This window comes from Prunus dulcis, chromosome 3 (assembly GCF_902201215.1).
Source record: "Prunus dulcis chromosome 3, ALMONDv2, whole genome shotgun sequence".
NCBI classification, from domain to species: domain Eukaryota; kingdom Viridiplantae; phylum Streptophyta; class Magnoliopsida; order Rosales; family Rosaceae; genus Prunus; species Prunus dulcis.
The window spans coordinates 997,689-1,018,675 of NC_047652.1; the positions used below are offsets into that span (position 1 = coordinate 997,689).

The window sequence follows — 20,987 nt, forward strand, 5'->3', positions numbered from 1 at the left end:
AAAAAGGATGGAAGCAGTTTCATAATATCAGAAAAATCAAAAGGGGAATTTAACAATTTGTCGATTGTTACAACGGTTTTCATGGTCACAGGCTGCACTTCTGGCACAGTGTAGATTTGGGACAAAAAACTTTGAGAAATTAGACATAAACCTTTAAGAAATGGCAAGACAACTTGTCATACTTTATACCAGTTATGAAATTTATATTGAAAGTGCAATTACTGCTTAAGTAATCATAATGGCAAAAGTAATAAAAATGTTCTTTCTGCACATGGTGTACAACCCTCAGATGCAGAAACCATTTTGATGCATTCAAAATTACCTTACTCTTTTGCACTCTTACACGAACCCGAACCCCAATTTCTTCATCTCCCTTTACCTAATCAGTACAGAAGTACGTTGTATGAACAAACAACATAGATCAAACTCTATTCGGTGACATACACAGATAAATATACTCATCCATCAAATAGTTGTCATGCAATAAGAAACAATGGCTATTGTTCTTACAGACTTTATCTTCCCTGTAGAACGTATTTCAAGCCGAACTGAGGCAAAGAATTTTAATGCAATTCCTCCAGATGTCACTTCTGGATTACCATAGTATACACCAATCTTGCAAAATGAATGAATGATGCCATTAGTTTCTGGAAGTGAAACAATTGTGATTAGGGGAAAATAACTAATAAAGAAGCCTGAAGGAACAATCGAAATCATATAAATCTGAAAAATTAATTACTCAAATACAGCTGCTTAGACCTAGGCACTCAATTATTGCAATGGACCCAATTATGGGTCATCATAAATATGTGAAAGCTCAAAGGCTCAAAATCAGCTGCTAAGACATAGGCACTCAAACTCAATGAATCCAAGTACATACCATCCATATATATATATATATATATATATAATATGTATGAACAGAATTAATTAAAATTACCTTATATCTTATTTGATTTAAAAATATTAGAGTACATCCAGCTTTAGACGCATTTCCTGACATTTTGCGCAAAGCTTGGCTCATAAGGCGTGCTTGCAAACCCATTTGCTGCATACCAATCTCACCCTATACGTAGCAAGATCAGATATGAGCAATTGCATATCTGAAGTTTAAAATTCCCAAGGAAATAAATAAAATAAAAATAAAAGGTTACTTCAATCTCTGCTCGTGGAGTGAGAGCCGAGACAGAATCAACACAGATAAGATCGATGGCACCAGATCTGCACATACGATCTGCAACTGAGATGACAGAAAACCAATCAATACATCATGCATACACTAAATTTATTACTTAAGCATCACGCTACTGCCATTCTGAATACTTCCAGAATGATTGCATCAGTCCCACAAACACACATTTGTCAGAAAAAGTTCCCACGATGATACAAACAAGAAAGATATATTACTCTCAAGTGCCATTTCGCCGTGATCAGGCTGGCAGACAATCAGATTTTCTACATCTACCCCCAGTGCTTTTGAATATGCTGGATCAAAAGCATGTTCTGCATCAACAAGCATAGCATTTCCTCCAAGCTTCTGCATATTACCATTGAAAAGCCATTGTTCAGTAACCGGAAGCTAAAGATTTCCGATGACAGTTGAAACAACTATACCTGCACCTCTGCAATTGCATGGAGTGCTAGAGTGGTCTTTCCACTACTTTCTGGTCCAAATATCTGAAAATAAATACAAAGATAGATCATTGTTTTGTACAGGAAACTACCTACATCCTTTTCTATTATTTTTGTGGATCCTTCCACAGGATTCCAACTTTCCAGATCTCCTTGCTCTGCATACATATGGTATTTTATGCCATTTTCTTGGATCAAGTAACTGTAGCAGGATACCAGTTGCGAGGAACATTACCGGATATATATATATATTACCACTAAAAAAATTAATTTTTTCCAATTAAACAATGCATCTTTGATCATTAGAAGTGTTAAGGAAAACAATCAAATCAAATCAAATGAGAAACAGAAATTGGCCTTTGGGCCTTACGAAACCTCTCCGCATTCAGAACAGGGTGAAGGGAAAGTGAGTTCTTGGGTCCAAATTCCAATCCCCAACAGATGCATGTGTAACTTAACAAGCGAAAAAAAGAAAGATAGATACAACGATGAAGCATGAAAACATACAATGGAAACATACCTCTACAATTCTCCCTTTTGGAAGGCCACCACCTAAGGCGAGGTCTAATGTCAAGCAGCCACTGGGAAAAGTTTCACTGCAATAAATAAAGTCTCAAATAATCTACTTTCCATCCAAAATCATACAAGCAGGTGGTCTTATGCTCCATCATGCTGCTTAAAATTGAAAAAAGGCCAAGGGGGTGAACATAAACAATGATATGACAAGGATAGAAGGACATACACCAAAGCTCCACCAGCACTACCTAATCTTGTAACGCTACCCTTTCCAAATGAACTATTTATATCATTCATTGCTGCTTCCAGTGCTTTTTGCTGAAAGAAAAAAAAACCATAATATCAGAATTTATCAACTTTTAGCTCACATTTTCTAGTGCTTGTCATAAACCAACAGTGCAAGTTATAGTTTTTTTTTTTTTTTTTTATGCTTGTGGGTATCATTCATGCCTCTTCAACAGCATTTTTCTGCTTCTGGGAAACAAAACGAACATTGAGGTGAAAAGGCGCAAAGGGGTATTGAAAACATACTCGGTCAATGAAGCGGGGGTCGGAGTCAGCAGAAAGAGCACCATTGACTTTGGCTTGGAGCTCACAGCGAACTCTTTTGATGGGCTTCACCGCCATTGAGTGTACGTTGAAGCGCAGTGGGAGAGAAGACCGGAATAACAGAGGAGAAGGTAAGCACTGCGAGTGAGAGTGTGAGTTTGAGTGGGTCGAAAAGTATCTCATGCTTCCGCTGTTGCTTCTGAACACTAAACCCATTACTAAAACACTACAAAAAATGAAATTATAGATGCAGGTGCAGCAGCGCCCGAACAAACGAAGAGTGGAGAGAGAAATATGAAGAGATGGGGAAAAGGCTAGCAATGTGACCGTGAGGATACCCAGAACCTATTTCCTTTTCTTTCTTTTTAGGCGAAAATTAGTCAAAAGCCCCACAAAACTTTAAATCTTAGTAAAAAACCCTGACAAAAAGTCCTATTAATTTCTTGGCCCCAAATGGGGTGGGAAATAAATTCCTTGTTTGAAATGGTGGCTTAAAGTTAAAAATAATCAAATAATAACTATACTATATCTTCAAAATAAAAACGTGCGACCAACGCCAATGGGGTTTACCTCTATTGCCATAATTTTGATTATATAGCATGTTTGATCTTTGCAAAGTCAAAGGTTCCTTCACATTCATCGTATATCCTTCAATAACAAGAACATCTGCGAAGCATAAGTGGTAAGCATTAGTAATAAGAGGAACTCCTAATTTCTCTCTAAAGATGAACCCTAAAGCAAACGAGGAAGATGAAGCTTTTAAACGAGGAAGATGAAGCTTTTAGAGAGCCATCAAATTTGAGTTTCACAATAGTCTCAAGGGAGGCTTCCATCTTATAAGATTAGTTTGATCACTAGGATGGGAAATATGATTAGTAACATTCAACAAAGCTGAGGTAAAGCCAATAGATAAGGAATGTCAATAAACATTCTCATATATGTTATAGTTAAATATTCAAAAATTACTTATTTCATGCTCTCTTGTGTCACATACCATTACTCAAATTGAAGTTTTGAACAATTTCATTTTATTTCATACTCTCTTGATTCGGATTTTGCACTTCAAACAAAATTTAGACTTCATGTAGATGGAGGGTCCAAATCTATGGATATAAATGACATTATAAAACGACAATATAAACTAAAATTGTTCACATAGACTATTACAATCTATATAAGCAAAGATTTGAATAAGAAAAAAGAAGAAGAAAACAAATCGATTTTATATATACTCCATCGAGTTATTTGAAATACATTCATTTAGCTTTGTTATCAAATTTAAAATTTTCCAATTAAATTAGATTGAAACCAAACGCTTCTATTATTATTATATCAATATTTTTCTTTTTAAAAAATAAAATAAAATTTGTTGTAGTATGCGAAAAGCTGGTTGGTGGATCGGACAGGAGCATATCCAATCACCAAAAAGAAAAAAAAACATCAAAGAAAAAGAAAAGGAAAAAGAGAAAACAGAGCTCCCCTTGAATATTCAATTACATTGATTTCCTCCAACGAAAAAAATAAAAACATTGATTTCCTGAGTTTTACCCTGTAATTTGGCATTTCAATTATTTTTTACCTTGTAGTTTCAATTATGTCAATTTTATTATTGTAATTTCATAATTGTAGAAATTTAAGGACCATTTTAAATTCCATCAAATTATTTTAACTATTGTTATATATTTAGGGGTATTTTGGTCCAAACATGCATCCTCTCCCCCAACCCGCCAACAATCACGAGCAGTCCCCACCCAACCCCAGCTAGCCACCACACCCTGTAACTGAATGCCAACACAGCCTCCCAAGGCTACCCCAACCCCAACAAATGCACAAGGCATAAGCTAGCAAGACCGACTGACATCTCCAAGCAATATGTACGAGATCGAGTTGGGAGAGAGAAGGCAAATTGAGGAGAGATTGGAAGTGGGACTTTTGGTGGGGGCTTTGGAGACCCGTTGCCCCTCTGATTTTAGCCCAATTATGTTTTGGGTTCCTTATGTTTTTGTTCAATTGTTGATTGTGTTCTTATTGCTTTATTTATTTATTTTAACATTCACTATTTTCCTTGCACAAATTGTTAAATACAAATAGATCTATGAGTCTATGATATCATGGGGTTGGGGCGGCCTTGGGAGGCTGTGGTGGCGGTTAGTTACAAGGGTATGGTGGCTAGCTGGGGTTGGGTGGTACTGTTCTTGAGAGTTGGTTTGTTGAGGAGGGGATGTAAGTTTTGGACCAAAATACCCCTGAATAGATTACAGAAGTTAAGAATAATTTGATAGAAATTAAAATTATCCTTAAATTGCTATAAATATGAAATTATAATAGTAAAATTGACGGAATTGAAATTATACGGTCAAAAGTGATTGAAGTGTCAAAACGGCTTTTGCCATAAATAAAAGAGCATATCAGTGGTGGGAGAGTGCCGTGTTCTTTGTTAAGTGTGTGCCTCTCACAGTCAAAGAGACTCAAAACCACTCAGCGACTCTCTGCCTTTAATTCCATTCCTATCTACCTTCCTATCTACCTATCCAACCTATCGTCCCACGGAGAAAACAATGGCTTTCCAGAAGATCAAGGTGGCCAACCCCATCGTGGAGATGGACGGTGAGATTTTCATCTATTTGCTCCGATCTGATTATTTCCATGGCCTATACGCACTAATTGATCATTTCGCCGATCCATTTCCATGCCTATCTGCTCATCCAACTGTACTGATCGCTTCTGATTCGTTAGTCTTCTATGAGCAACTTCATAGTTCTATTCGATGACTGCTAAGCTTCATTTTTGCCGCCTCCAAAATGTTTGTTTGCTTTTGTCCTCCCAAAAGGTGGTGGCTTTTATTTTCATCTTTATTTTTACCATTTTTTATTCAGTAAAAAGTTTATTAAAAGAAAACCCATAAACCTGTAATGATCTTTTACAGTACCTGAATCTTTTCCCCCCATAAAACTACTAATTCGGCTACCTGAGAGCATGATGACGACCCTTTAACTTGTCATTGAAGATCTGTACAAAATAATTAGATCTATATACAGAGGATTTGTTTGATGAAGTTTTGATCTTGTGGATTTTATAAATAAAACGACATTGTAATTGGAATTTCCGGAGACTAGTGAATCTTTATCTTTCCCTATGCAGATCCTTTGTTTGAGCCTCTAAAACTATTGTTGAACTTGAATGAATGAAATGAAATGTGATTCAAGTGTTTTCCTGAATTTATGTGATGAATATTCCTAATTTATTGATAACATGTGCGTAACACTAAATTGGTTGCGTCTCATATGTATTTTCCCAATGTCCTAAAATATGTCAATGTTGTTACAAATTACATACCGTGTGTACATGGGTTGAAGATATTTCACCTTCCCCTTTCTCATACAATGTCTTTTGGTACAGGAGATGAAATGACGCGAGTTTTCTGGAAATCCATAAAGGATAAGGTGGCTACATCACACTCTTAAGGGCTCCCATCAATACTAGTTTTTCTCAATATATACTTTTTCTGATCATGATAAAGATTGCTTATATGCTTATTACTTGTATCTGCAGCTTATTTTACCCTTTTTGGAATTGGACATCAAGTACTTTGACCTTGGTCTTCCTCATCGTGATGCCACTGATGATAAAGTTACTGTTGAAAGTGCAGAGGCTACTCTTAAGTACGTTTTATTTCAACTCTACTTGAAGTTCTACAAATGAATATTTATCTCTGAATTTCTATCTCTAATGTGGTGTGGGTTAGTGATTAGTGAGTTAGGATGGTGATTAGGCAGTACAGAAAGTTGTTTTATGCTACCCTTTTGGCCTTATGGAACCTCCTTCCTGCACCTTATAAAGACGGGGTGGAGGGTGAGAGAATTCAGTTCCCGAGTGCATTCAATTCACATCATATGTTTGTGTACAAGGGGGAAAAAGAAGAAAAAAGAGAGCCTAAAGTATGTTTTTTATTTTCACGTATTATTATGGTATTAATTTTGCATCTCTAACACTTGGTATTTTAGGTACAATGTAGCAATCAAATGTGCAACTATCACTCCAGGTATACACTACTGAAGAATTTAACACTTTTGTTGCCATATTAATATTTTCAGTCAGCACTGAGAAATGGACGAATTCCATATTATTGTGGTTGTAATTAACAGATGAAGGTCGTGTTAAGGAGTTTAACTTGAAGAGTATGTGGAGGAGTCCCAATGGCACTATTAGGAATATTTTGAATGGTTAGTGAACTGGCAACTATACATTTTCATCTTTTGAACAATTTTGTGGCTAAATTACAATGGCTGCTGGCTTTTTCTACAGGTACTGTTTTCAGAGAACCAATTCTTTGCAAAAACATCCCTCGCCTTATCCCAGGTATGATAATTTCATATTGTGGCTCTATATTTTTGTTGGAGTAGAACCATGTTGATTGTTGCTGTTTCCAGGCTGGACAAAGCCAATATGCATTGGAAGACATGCTTTTGGTGATCAGTATCGAGCAACTGATGCTGTCATTAAAGGACCTGGGAAACTGAAATTGGTGTTTGGTATATATCTTTGCTTGAGACTAGGGGATTTGTATACATAAAATTTAATCTAGTTAGGATTATCTATTCAATGTACATCTTGATAAAAATAAAAATAAAGTTTTTACATTCCTTTAGTTTCTTGTCTTATTACTTGATAAATGCTTGCAGTGCCAGACGGAAAGGATGAGAAAACAGAACTAGAGGTGTACAACTTCACAGGTGAGGGGGGAGTAGCATTGGCCATGTACAACACTGATGAGGTTTGGTTTGCTAAACCTTTCGTGTTTCCGTTGAAAGAACCTCTTGATATCTGTGAGTCACTCTGTTTGTTCCTTTTGTTGTATGTGTTTCTTCGGCATGCAGTCCATCCGTGCTTTTGCAGAGGCTTCCATGACCACTGCTTATGAGAAAAAGTGGCCTCTTTATCTTAGCACAAAGAACACTATTCTTAAGAAATATGATGGAAGGTATGCAGATTATAAATTACCCTGTTTTTAAGTATTTGACCTTTAACATTTTGACTTATCATTCTCTGACCTATCTATATTTTTGTTTCTTAATGAGATAAGATTCAAGGACATATTTCAAGAAGTTTATGAAGCCAAGTGGAAGTCACAGTATGAGGCTGCTGGCATATGGTAAGGACTGAAGAGCCTGATGATTTTATTTCATTTTTATTTAGCATTATGGATCTTCAGGTTAAATTATGTTATTGACTATATTTTATTCAATTGGAAGGTACGAGCACCGTCTCATTGATGATATGGTGGCTTATGCACTTAAAAGTGATGGTGGGTATGTTTGGGCATGCAAGAATTATGATGGAGATGTGCAGAGTGATTTCTTAGCTCAAGGTTTGTATGGCAGACTGTCAGCTACCTTTTGTTTCGTCTATCATCAAAGATTTCGTATGCAGAGGAATGCAATTTTTAACTTATGGTTCCATTGTAGGGTTTGGCTCTCTTGGATTGATGACATCAGTACTGGTATGTTATAACTGTTTCATGTGTATACTCTCTCCCCCATCCCCTCTCCCGTCCTCCGTCAAGACATTCTTTTTGTCATGTGAATCCTTGTACTTCACTTACGAGGGTATTTCATGGTTACAGGTGTGCCCAGATGGAAAGACTATAGAAGCAGAAGCTGCCCACGGTACAGTTACTCGGCATTACAGGGTTCACCAGAAAGGAGGTGAAACCAGTACAAACAGCATAGCTTCTATCTTTGCTTGGACAAGAGGGCTTGCACACAGGTATGTTATAAAGTTTACTTTCCAAGTTAGTGCTCCTTGTGGATATAAGGTTCATTGTTAAAATGATTAAATGTGTCTTCTTGACAGGGCAAAGTTGGATGACAATGCAAAGCTTTTGGATTTCACTCAGAAACTGGAAGAAGCTTGCATTGGAACTGTGGAATCTGGGAAAATGACCAAGGATCTTGCACTCATTATTCATGGACCTAAGTAAGTATCAAAAAAATTATTATATCTTCATAATGTATGTCTCTGCTGGTGTGTGGGTTATGTTTATTTGTGTGTCTCTATATGAGCAGTGATTTCATTTATAACATGCTTATGTATGCTGCAGGCTTGCTAGGAACCACTACTTGAATACGGAAGAGTTCATTGAAGCTGTGGCAGAGCAACTCAGAGCAAGGCTTTCTTGAAAGAATAGTTGTACGTGAGGGGTTTGCAGACTTGACTCTATGCATTGGATGTTACTTCCTTGCCCATTTTATGCTTTATTTTTTCTGCTGTTTAGAAAATTTATCTTATGCTTATGTAAAATAGCGTTAGCTAAAACCTGTCATAGGTGGCAACTTTTAATACACATGATCTGAATTTGATGTGAAATATGAATTGCCATTTGGATATTGTTAGCTGCTCTTATTTCCTTGTGATTTTCATGTCTTCTGTAGAAACTGTCTTACCCTCTCCCTCTTTTCTTCATTTTTTGAAATATCTTTCTCATTTGATACTTGCATTTATGCATTTTTTTTTTTTTAAAGTTAATGAGTGCTGGGTTTTGTTTCAGGGATAGACAACTGTGGACTTGTCCTTTTGTACTCCCGAAAGAAATAATGGAAGGCGGAATCTTTCCCCTCTGGTGGTTAGAGATGTTGACTCATCTGTTTTTAGTGTATTAGTTTCTTGTGCACAATTTAATTGCTCGACTCTTACTGATTTGAATGTTCTTTCTTCATCAGTTTGCTTCCGTAAGCAAGTTTGACCTTTTTCATGGCTAAGCCAATTTTAGTGATTTCCAGCAAGAAATCAAGTTTTAGAAGCTCTGTTTGCGAAAATGACATTTGAAAATCACCTCTGTGGTTTGTAGCCCAAGTGTGTAATAGTTCTGATCTTTTCTTGGCTATTTCAAGAACAGACAACTTCTGGTCTCTGAAGTTCATTTGAAATTTAGAACCAAGCAATTCAGTTCTGATCTTTTTCATTGGTCAGATTTCGGTTCCCATTTCAGCAGAGATAGGAAAGCTATGAGATTGCAATTGAAATTTTTGGTTGCCTGCTGCAAAAATTGCCTACTGCGGGCTTTATTAAAACACAAATGTTGAAGAACGAAATTTTAGACTTGGAATTACTAAAACCAACAGAGGTTGTGTGTCTGATTTCCTTGCAAACAGATTTGAACAATCATTGGTAAATCCATATCCGGAAAAGGACATAGAATGGTTAAGCCTATTGATCTCCATGCCCTACTGCTACCGTAGTCATTAGGTATAAGATAGAATGTTGATTTTAAGTGCACTCTCTCCCTATTTGCTCCATGCAGAACCCGCCGTATGGAGGTGTAAGCATAAATGGAAATGTAGAACTTTTGTACATTCTCTGATGAGATGTAGGTTTGACATAACATTTCAGAGCATTGGAGTGTAATTTTGGGTTCCTGGATGTGTAATTGTTATTCCGATTGAGATGCTCTTATTCTCGCACGGTGATCAACCTGACCTACATTTCTATGACGGGATTTATTGCGAGGCTCTAGTCATTTTCAGCAGGGGCGGTCCTACCAGGGTAGGCCGCCATCTACTCTATTTTTTGTCAAACCAAAAATTACCTAATATTCAATACAATCAAATTTCTTCTGCTTACTTAAACCCAACCCACCAGGGTGATCATACCCTAAGGATAGAGTAGGCAGCTGCCTACTCCATTTTTTGCCAAACCAAAAATTACCCAATACAATCAATTTTCTTCTGCCTATTCAAACCTAACCTACTCAAAATTTTCCCTTTAACAAAAACAGTATCCCCACCCACTCAAACTTTCTCCTTTAACAAAAACAATCAAAAGCAATATAAGCATGTGAAAGTTGTATGAATTTTTTTTTTTCAATGTTGACTAACATTGTGAATTTTTTTAGTGATTCTGCTAAGCGCCGTAATAAGTTAAATTTAATTCTAAAAGCTCAACTCAAAGAGTAGTTGGATTCTAGGGAACTTGAGACAGGTAGAGGACTTAATCAATGTCGTAGTTTGAAACGAGCTGGAGCCACTCGTTGGGGATCTCACTTTGCCTCTATTACAAGTTTGATGAGTTTATTTAAAGAGACTAAAATACTTCTTTAGGAAATCAATGATTATGGACCTAACCAACAATTTCGTGGCAATGCAGAGAATAACTATATTGCTATGATGTATTTTGAGTGTGTGTTTTCATTTCTTCTGATGTATAAAATTATGGGATTAACCAACTTTCTTTGTCAAGTGTTTCAGACAGAAACTCAAGATATTGTAAGTGCTTTAAACATTGTTGAAAACACAAAATCACAGTTCTAAGATATGAGGGCACATGACTGGGATGATTTATTCATGAGCGTGGTATCATTTTGTGAACAACATGATATTGATGTTCCTTATATGAGTTTTTGTTACATGATTGGCACACGTCGCTCTTGTCAACAAAAAGATTTTATTACACTTGAACATTATTATCGCGTTGATGTATTTAATGATGTGATAGATTGCATGTTGAGGGAGTTAAATGACAGATTTCCAAAGCAAACAGTTGAATTTCTTATTCTTGGATCCTCATAATTCCTTCAAATCATTCAATACTGGGCATCTACGTAAACTTGTTGAGAAATTCTATCATACTGATTTCAGTCCAAGTGACTTGAAAGCTTTAGAAATTGAGTTGAACTATTTTCAAAATGATATGCATAGCCTTCCCTGCTTTAAGGATCTCACCACTCTTTCTTAGTTATGTCAACAATTAAGGAAACAACTTTGGCAGAAAACTACCATTTGCTTTACAAGTTGATTCAGTTGGTGTTGACTCTTCCTGTTTCTACAGCAATAACGGAACGAGCTTTTTCATGTATGAGAATTATTAAGAATAGACTTCGGAGCACCATAGCTGATGAATTCCTTGCTAATTGCATGATTGTCCACATTGAAAAAAAGTTTGCTAATAATATCGACAATTAAGATATAACTGAGGAATTTAAGATTTCAAAGCCTCGTAGGGTAAAGTTTTAGATTTAAATAGTTTAGTTTTGTGTTGCGTTGCATTTACTCTTTGTTTTTTTGTTAAGCTTTTATTTATGTATAGATATGCATACATTACGTCCCCCCTAACTAGATGTACCTTTTTATTTTTATAAATAAAATTCACTCAATTTTTAGGTGGTGATTTTCCCACTCCCTTTTTATGCCCCTACACTCTCTTTTGTTTTTTTTAAAATACTTTTTACTATAAGATAAAAAGGAGTGTATTGAACCAAAGAGGAGTAAGAACATACAATTTTTTTAAAAATGGAGTGTAAGTGGATAAAAAGGAAGTGCGAAAATTAGTACCCTTATTTTTTAGTTAAAATTTAGCTAAAAACACTAAAAACTATTTTAGGAGCTACTTATAAAATTTGAACTCCAACCATGCTCCCTAGGGAATCATAAATGATTTATTTCTTTTTTAAGTTTAGCATAAATGCTCCCTCTTCATATTTTTTTTAAAAAAAAAATTGCAGTTAGCATTAAAGTAAAGCAACATTTAATTATAAGGAGGCACTAGGAGTCATTTATCTCTCCTCAAATTTAGGAGCTCCTAGAAGTCTCCCTATTTTAGGAGTTGGAGCATGTTGAATGTGGATTTTCTCACTTCCTCCCTAAATTTTATCTAAGGAGGTGGTTTAGAAAATCCATTGAAAGAGGTCGGTTGAGTTCTAATGATAGTGTTACTTTCAACCATGACATTGAATGGTACTTGAGTCCATAGGGCCATAATGTGGATGACGTCGGGATCAATCTCACCTACACTTCTATGATGATATTCTCTAGTCATTTTCACCTTTTGCTTGATGGAGATAGTCTCCTTAGGCATTTAAAAAGTTGGAAGAAAACTAGGCATTAAAGTGATGCATTTCCATAAGCCAGAAATGTTTTCCAGAACCTTATTGTAATTGCTAGTGCTTCTTCTGAAAATACCTTTATATCCATTAGTACTTCTAAATTATACTGCCAAAAAAACTTTTTGAACAGTTTTAGTCATTCCAGAAGCACTTCCATATGTATTTCAAGGGATGGCAACGGGTCGAGTAGGTATCGGGTATGACAATACAATCCCAGTTCCCACTCTCCGTCCCTGCCCTTGTCCCTTAACCCATCCTCGTTTAATAGTTTTTGGGGAATCCCTGTACCCGTCCCTGTTGGGGACTATCCCCCATACCGGCCTCGAATACCCGATTCTTTTTGCAAAAAAAATATTTATCATACATTTTAACATTAAGTTTCATATTAAATTATCATTCAACACATCCAAATTAACTATAAAGTTCAACCCAACTATTCAAAATCACATCAATTCAATTTGACAAAACATATATATATATATATATATATATTCCACCTGTGGGATTCAATTTGCCACAAGTTGCGTATTTCCACGCTTAAGTTGCTAAACAATGGAATTGTCAATTTCCCCTCTTAAATTCCCAACTTTTAGCTAAATTTCATGTTATTTTCTCTCATCCAAACGAATGGTTAATGTAATTGCTAAGATTTAAAAGTAATTAGATAGTCGAGCGACTTTATTGGGATCTCTCTTATATATATATATATATATTACTAGGATCCTTTTTTTTTCCCCCCGATTTTTGTTTATCGATAAGAGTAGTTTAGAGCATTGTCTGTTACTATTAGGCCATTAACCAAGTCCCTATCGTCCCCAGTATTTTTTACTTTTTCAGAGTTATTACCGTATAAAGAATTTAGCATTTTAACCTTTAATACTAGTATTATACACAGACGTACGTCTTTTTTAATACACGTCTTAAAGACTCAATTAAATACACATTTTTTTAAAAACAAATGTACAATACTCTTATTTTACACATACGTAAATATTTTTCATGTTTAATACATGTTTTTTTTAAATATAAATTTTTCAATAATACACACAAAATTCACTTATTACACATAATTTTCACATATTGTTGAATAAGTATAATATATATTAAAATATTATATAGTGGGCGAACTTTTCAGTTGTAATTTGCCAAAATTTTGAAGAATAAAACACGTATGTATTTAATTCTTATTTTTCCCGTTCCTTATTTTACTAACTATGAAAAAATTTAGTAGCACTCGAGAAAACGAGGTAGATCAAAGACAAACATTCCCACAAAAAAACAAGAAGAAAAAATTGAACTGTAAGATTGATTTACTGTGAAATTTCTATATCTTCAATATATGCTTTAGATATGTTGAAACTAGCAAATGAATATCTATAAACTAATGCATTTTTTTAATTAAAAAAAATTCTTTTAATAAAAAGTATCGTTGCGCTGCTATACCTTTTAAATGTAATGTATTTAATGCGTATAGCCGTAAGGCTATACTGCTACATTTTTTTATAAAAACAAAATAGTATTGCATTGAGGCTATGATAAGGTTTTTATTTATTTATAAAATAGTATAGCCGCGCTGCTATACGTTTTTTTGGACACATGGTGTCCAAATCGATAGGCGCTTGGCGGGTGCTCGTTTTTTTAAATTTTATATATAAGTTTTTTTTCTTTTTAAAAATAGTATAGCCGCTAGGCTATACTTGGGTTTTTATATTATTTATTTTTTAAAATAGTATAGACGGTCGGCTATACTAGTCTTTTTTTATTTATTCAGTTTTTAAAATAGTATAGCTTTACGGCAAGACCCTGCTTTTTATTTATTTATTTATTTATGTTAGACCTTTTTTTGACATGTTGTGTCCAAATCGCTAGGCGCTAGGCGGGTCCTCTTTTTGTATTATATATATAGTGTAGCCGCGCGGCTATACTTTCTTTTTTAGTTTTTAAGGCTATACCCTTCTTTTATTTATTTATTTAGTTTTACAATAGTATAGCCACACGGCTATACGCGGCTTTTTATTTATTTATTTAGTTTTAAAAATAGTATGGCCACACGGCTATACAACTTATATATATACTAGGATCCCTTTTTTAAAAAAAATAATTTTTTCCCTGATTTTTGTTTTCCGATAATAGTAGTTTAGAGCATTATCCATTACTATTAGGGCATTACTCGAGTCTCTATTGTCCCCTTTTGATTTTTAACTTTTCCAGAGTTATTACTCATATAAAGAATTTAGCATTTTCACCTTTAATAAGCGTATAATACATATAGTAAGTATTTTTCAATAATACATCCGTTTTATGTACATGTCTTAAACACTCGGTAAAATACACATTTTTAAAAAAGGAAACATACAATACAAGTATTGTACACATATGTATGCATTTTTCATGTCATGTTTAATACACGTGTTTAGAGCATTATCAATTACTATTTAGCCAAATCGCTCGGTAGGCGCCTTGACGCTAGGTGGGTCCTCTTTTTTCTTTTTTTTCATAATGAATTTTAGAAAATCCATCGAATCATTTTGGTGACATTGAATTAGATCTTCAAACATCTATAATTTTCAAGATAATAATTTTTATTTAGAAACCTAAAACATTTTCATTTTAGTTTTCATTTTCTGGGTATCTCATCTTTTTATTTGAAGGGCTAAAATAAGATAATGGACGCCATATATATTTATATTACAATTTGATTTCTCAACTGATAACCAAAAGTATCTTATTTTATGTTACACAAAGAAAAAGAAAAAGAAAGATCAACCGTTCCATGTCCAAAAATACAGCATTGTGTGTGTCCACAGTGGTGGGGGCTTCCTCTTTCCTCCCCTGGCACCCCAGTTCGAACCCCAAGGTCGAACTCCAATGTAACCAAAAAATTAAATAAGGACACTTACGTTGAACTATACAAGTGCCAAAAAATAAATAAATAAATAAATAAAAGACATTTCACAAAAGAACTTCACATTAGTTAGAAGAAATCACTGCCAAGAGGAAACAATCAAAATGCCCCTAACAGCACAACCTTATCTTTTCATACATAGTATACAGAAGAAGCTTGACCTTTGCCATCCATGAAAGCAGCTGTAGAACCTCTGAAAATTGATCAGCATTTTAGTCATTTCGAATTTTTTTTAACTAGATTGTTAGATAGATGAAAATCAAATGCATTCTTACCAATAATAAGCCTTAACCTATAGTAACTTGCATTTGCCTTCAATCGGGAGAACACAACTTTCAGAGCAAAATCTGAAAGCATAATCAGAATTAAGGAAATAAATTATAGTTACAATGTAACAGAAGATGACATGGTTGAAAACTCACTCTAGAATTGTGGTCTAAAATTGTGGAGTAAGGATAACTTATTCGGTTTTCATTAAGTCCTAAATGTTCAGAACAAATAATTAACATGATGCACGTGTGTTTTAGATTCCCAAGTTGGAGTTCAGTATTTGTATTTGAACATTTGTTTTTCTTTGAAAAGGTTTGTCTTCTCCAACTTACTAGAAAGTTGTTCCCGAGTCAGCAAATGAGTTTCCAGCTTAAACTTAAAAAGTGCCGTTCCATAAAGTAAAAAAGAAATGCAATTGGACAAAAGTAAATGGTATTATACGTCAAAATTTACCAGATTCAGGATTCAACTTTGGAGAAAGACCATATAATGCATATTTGCCATAGGCTAGTAACCTGACTCTTTGTGGAGCCCCCAACTTGCTAACAATAGACCTCAGCAGCCCACTGGATACGGAGATAAAAATACAGCAATTAGAGATTTGAACAATCTCAACTTGCTAACGATAGAACCCAGTAGCCCACTGGATATGGAGATAAAGTTACAGGAATAAAGAATGTTAAGAATATCAAGAGGCATCATACGCAGAGAGATTTCATTCTTTTACTTACTCAGTACGCAATATTGTGAGAAAATCTGATGGCAAGGATTCCATAAATGAAGATATGTCTTCCATCTTCAGGGACTTCAGCTCCTGCTTTAGATTACGTCTTTCTTCAACTGACATTGCCTTCCCAAGAGCCGATTTACTGCAACACATGGTAAAAGTGCAATTAACTCACCATTGTACTTTGTTAACATGATCACAAATGCTTTATTGCAGGATATATTAATTATATAAAAAGGAAAAGAAGATATAGATTCAGTATCAAGTGGAAATCCTTCTTGGGATAGATCCTTAGTACTAAAACTAGCCTCACATCAAAGTGAATATCATCTATGAGGATTAACACACGAAAGAGGTGCATCTAGTATCTCTTTGAGCCACTATCTTCGTCACTTCTAAAACATGCTCACATGCAACAGACACAATCATACATACAAATGCATGCACCAGTGAATGAGAGAGGGATATGTATACATAGAGAGTTTTTCTCTTAAACGAAAGTTCATTAAGGAACAGACACAGGCACCGTGTGGCCGCCAGTCGCCCGGCCGGTGCAATTTTTTTTTTTCTGCCAGTTCCACGGCAACATTAATTGGTTATATTTTAGGTTTAACTCTTGAGTTTTGGGTGGTACCCTAACTATGTAACCCTGTCACCAAAACGGGTGACACAATTTTTAACCCACATTTTGACACATATTCTAAGAAATTAGATTGAGGCACTTTGAATGGCTGAGATTAATGATAAATTGGTTTTTTATTTCTTTAATTAATGTGCACTGGGAATACCAATAGTTAATAACTTTTCTAATGTATTCTTCTCTCTCCTCTCTCCCGTGTTTCCTCTTTCTTTAATATCCTTCTTCTCTTTTTTATTTTCCTGTGAAAATCCTTCGTGTGGCCTTCTGCAAACGATGACGATGATGCTCTCACACCCACACCCAAATACACAATGTACTTCCAATAATTTTCTTTCATATATATGGACATATTAATCATTTAAGCTCAAGGTCCCTACATGCAAGGATGAATAGGTGGAAAGGGCAAGTATCAAGGTAAACCTAAAACAGTGAGGGCAATTTATATTTCTAGGGAGCAGAACTGGCTAGTCACTGACAAAAAGTAGAAAATTTAAAAGCAATCAATCACCTGTCAATAGTTCTTCCCGTAAAAATGACAGGAAAGTATCTAGAATACTTCGCAACACCAAACTGTTCACCCAAACGCTGCAAGTTTTTTGAGTCCAGAAGAATTAATGCCTTCCAGAGCTGACAGTAATCCAACCTAAATCCTTCATCCAATTTTTTGTATATTCCATGGTCTAGAATAACTGCATGGCCAAATTGTGGACAGTAAATCACATCACGAGCCCAACAATACAAGCAATTTCAACTGAGACAATTACCTACAGGGGTTATTTTCAGCACATACCCAAAGAAAAGCCATTCTGACCTTCAGGAGAAACTAATATGTTACCAGGGTGTGGATCTCCATGCAGGAAACCATGGATGAAAATCATTTCAGCAAACACTTCCAACAACACTTCTGCCACCTATAATACAAACTAATCAGAATTAAAAATCATTATCCTAACTGCAATTGGCTTTACCAATTAAGGCATTTCAGATCATTCAGAAAATAAATAAATAAATAAATAATAATAATAATAATAATAATAAGAGTGGCCTGACACTTACACCCAGCAGACACAAAATAAAGAGAAGCAATTAAAAAAACATTTTCTCAACTGCACAAGGATTTATCAATGTGTATGCATGGAGATGTATGACCAGAAGTGAAGATGCACGCACACGCATAGACACATACTTCAAATAAGATATAAAACCTAGTTTGAATAAGACATAGGGGCTGAAATGAGCTGAAATGCTCATTGGTATCTTGGTTTGGTTCTACCCAATGCTCCAATACTGGCCTAACTAGATTTTCTCAAGCCCAATTGGATTACAAAGAAACGACTCTAGCCTGCCCAACCATATTTTGACTAGGCTCAAGGTTCATAATCCTCATTCACTATTTCTGTTTAATCTTGTCTATCTGATTTAGTTCATTCGCGTGCATAAAAGCTTAGAAGACTGCTGCCTCCACCCCCTAAAAAGTCAGCCACCAAACCAAGCTCCAGCTCAGATTATTTAAGCAGCCTAATATCAAATTGGCTGAGATCAAATTCAACCCCAAAACATATAATGGCATTCACATAGTTTCATTTGTCCTGGACTTACAATATAAAAATAAAATCTGTAGCTATCACTGAAAACCAACCTTCATTGGGTGTATTCTCCTTTCCTTCAGATATTCTACATCATCAACCTGAGTTCTAAAGAAATTATTGTTAGTGGCATTAGTAGCACAGAACAGTGGGAAAACATTATATGACAAAAATAACATCAGTAACATGATAGTGATACAGACAAGAAGCTTGTTGAAAGATAATGAAAGGCAGATTTACAGAAGAAAAAAAACGAATAATGAAACCATTCAAAAAGTTATTTAAATTCAATGGCGGACTGCTTGTTATCCTTCTTAGGAAATTTTAGGCTACAGTAATTATTATTAAGTAAGTCACTGGTTTACTTTGGGTTTTCTAAAGGTTTAGTTGTTTCGGAATGTAAAACACATCTGCTTGAAGGATTTCATGGTATTTTATGGGTTGCTAATTTCATTTTACAATTTCTTATCTTAGAGTCTTAGCCTTGTTAGGATTAAGAAGGCCAGTAGCCTGTAAGTATTGACACAATGCATTCAAAGGAGAAGTGTTGGAGACCATGTATATGTATATTCTTCTAGTCCATTATTTGATTTTCTGCAGTGCTACAATCACTACCATTTCAGCAACATAACAGCCATCAGAATTGAATCTTTATTAGACCTATTCAAATCCTAACCCCATAACACTCTTCCACTAATTAACCTCCAATACCACTCTACTTGATTTAGCGACAACATAACAAATCATAGAACACAAGTTCTAAGCTTAATACAGCTGCACTATGTCCATTTGATACTTGCGTACTGATTTAGTCAATGGGAATAACAAGTATATGCATGCAAGACAGTATATACTATAGGCCCACTTCAACCAATATCCAGAAACTAATAACCATCAAACTTACGAATTCTTCATGGAAAATTTATGGTAGATTGGCATATTTACACCCTAATATACACTAATTTACACTTGTAGCCAAGTCTAACATTATCGTGTTATAAGCTTACAGGTCAGCATACACTGGTTGCCCTAGACCTAAATGGCATATTTCTAGGGCACCATGGCCCAGGTCCTAACATCCACCATCCCTAGGCTGCCATTGGTGATTACCCAAAAAAGAGAAATTTTCAACATTTTTCCGCAATATACTCTAGCCAGCCATTTCCTTTTAGAAAAAATTTATGGGACTAGATGGTAGTACTAGTTGTGGTCAACAAAATTTGATAAATCTTTGAACTCTAACAAATTCATACACAGATGCATACTACACAAGCAAGTTCAAAAGGCTATACCTTCTGTCCTGTACAGAATTCCATCGTCAGAACTTGATGAGTCGTTAAGTCCTGGACACATTTATGGTGGTCAGCTTCTTGTATTGCCAAATTAAAGATATTCCACAGATGGCTAAATAAAAAATGAAGAGGAGCATGCCAGCTATAATACCCAAAATACACGAGGAACCTTGACCCATTTGTTGTTGGCAAAGTTATTGGCAGTTGTCTCAGAATTCCTAGCCTCCTGAATAAAGTCTGTAGAACAGTTAAAGAGACGAAAACCATTATTGTCTTCACTATCTTCAATAATGATTTCAAGACTAAAATTCAGATCATGCTTGATGCAGCAAAATCATCATATGATGGCAATTGTCTGTCCAAGCTTACTGTACCACTGCATTTAAATTGATTTCTTTTTGGGTGCTATCTTGTCCATTTATTCTGAATAGTGAAATAATCATATTTTTTAAGTGTTAGGAAGTAGGGATAATTGGAAGCTTATTGAAAATAAATGTCTAAAATGGCTGTGCTGCTTCTCCTTTGAGCAAGACTGATAATGGTGTTCAAACATTAGAACCATGAACCGAGTCTAATCCAATGGGTGAGATTCTCAATTTGTAGAGAGAAGTTCCCTTAGGAGTCCTTTGAAATACACATCTTGGGGATTATTGTTAATGGGGCTAAAAGTCAATTTTGGGGAGATATTTGGCATGATGAATTATTCTTTCAATATTTGTTTCCTCATTTTTATCCATCAACTCTAAACTATCACGATACAATCCTTTCTTACATAACTTCCTTTTCCACTTCTCTAGAGCATTCCTTGGAATTTAACTTTTGAAGGAACTTGAAAGATAGAAAATTCTCAAAATTTGTCTCAGGCAATAATCTCCCTGAACCCAGGTTAATCTGACAGAGAAATTGATATGCATTTGAACTTCAGGTAGTCCTTTTGTTCATTCTCTCATATAAAATCCTATTGATCAAGTTTTCAGACATTTAAGATTATTT

At 35.1% G+C, this 20,987-nt stretch overlaps 3 protein-coding genes across 5 annotated transcripts in view; 1 reads left to right on the forward strand and 2 right to left on the reverse strand.

The window, feature by feature from the left end:
- Nucleotides 1–3,058, reverse strand: part of LOC117623325 (DNA repair protein recA homolog 1, chloroplastic-like) — a 9,122-nt gene extending 6,064 nt beyond the window's left edge. The window contains exons 1-9 of one of the 2 annotated variants that reach the window (XM_034354263.1): nt 2,680–3,048; nt 2,375–2,466; nt 2,153–2,228; nt 1,615–1,677; nt 1,408–1,537; nt 1,155–1,240; nt 941–1,066; nt 511–615; nt 323–379 (exon numbers count right to left, since the gene is read on the reverse strand). In XM_034354263.1, the coding sequence (XP_034210154.1) occupies nt 323–379; nt 511–615; nt 941–1,066; nt 1,155–1,240; nt 1,408–1,537; nt 1,615–1,677; nt 2,153–2,228; nt 2,375–2,466; nt 2,680–2,913 (969 nt within the window). In that variant the 5' untranslated portion in view covers nt 2,914–3,048. Of the gene's footprint in view, nt 1–322; nt 380–510; nt 616–940; nt 1,067–1,154; nt 1,241–1,407; nt 1,538–1,614; nt 1,678–2,152; nt 2,229–2,374; nt 2,467–2,679 lie in introns of both variants that reach the window. The other variant, XM_034354264.1, reaches the window with a different exon arrangement.
- Nucleotides 3,059–5,093: 2,035 nt separating this feature from the next.
- On the forward strand, nt 5,094–9,671 carry LOC117621366 (isocitrate dehydrogenase [NADP]). Of its 2 annotated transcripts, none has more exons than XM_034351798.1 (16): nt 5,094–5,304; nt 6,097–6,140; nt 6,250–6,359; nt 6,702–6,739; nt 6,843–6,920; nt 7,003–7,056; nt 7,128–7,229; nt 7,380–7,471; nt 7,575–7,678; nt 7,781–7,849; nt 7,950–8,065; nt 8,163–8,197; nt 8,321–8,463; nt 8,551–8,673; nt 8,798–8,897; nt 9,245–9,671. In XM_034351798.1, exons 1-15 carry the CDS (start codon nt 5,256–5,258, stop codon nt 8,874–8,876), a joined length of 1,236 nt encoding a protein of 411 aa, XP_034207689.1. In that variant the 5' UTR covers nt 5,094–5,255; the 3' UTR covers nt 8,877–8,897; nt 9,245–9,671. The 2 variants fall into 2 exon arrangements, with proteins under 2 accessions (XP_034207689.1, XP_034207690.1); XM_034351799.1 differs by having other exon boundaries at nt 8,798–8,886.
- A 5,562-nt stretch (nt 9,672–15,233) lies between these two features.
- Nucleotides 15,234–20,987, reverse strand: part of LOC117620871 (aarF domain-containing protein kinase 1) — an 11,458-nt gene continuing 5,704 nt past the window's right edge. The window contains 9 exon segments of the mRNA XM_034351114.1: nt 15,234–15,672; nt 15,755–15,826; nt 16,203–16,315; nt 16,481–16,618; nt 17,625–17,805; nt 17,907–18,027; nt 18,756–18,803; nt 19,995–20,045; nt 20,146–20,276. Of these exon segments, the coding sequence (XP_034207005.1) occupies nt 15,590–15,672; nt 15,755–15,826; nt 16,203–16,315; nt 16,481–16,618; nt 17,625–17,805; nt 17,907–18,027; nt 18,756–18,803; nt 19,995–20,045; nt 20,146–20,276 (938 nt within the window). The 3' untranslated portion in view covers nt 15,234–15,589.

What these genes read in the sequence shown, in the direction of transcription:
- LOC117621366 (XM_034351798.1), top strand. Translation starts at nt 5,256, where the DNA reads ATGGCTTTCCAGAAGATCAAGGTGGCCAACCCCATCGTGGAGATGGAC. An exon ending in ATGTGCAACTATCACTCCAG is followed by an intron (nt 6,740 to 6,842) that starts GTATACACTACT and finishes TGTAATTAACAG; the next exon opens with ATGAAGGTCGTGTTAAGGAG. An exon ending in ACAAGAGGGCTTGCACACAG is followed by an intron (nt 8,464 to 8,550) that starts GTATGTTATAAA and finishes TCTTCTTGACAG; the next exon opens with GGCAAAGTTGGATGACAATG.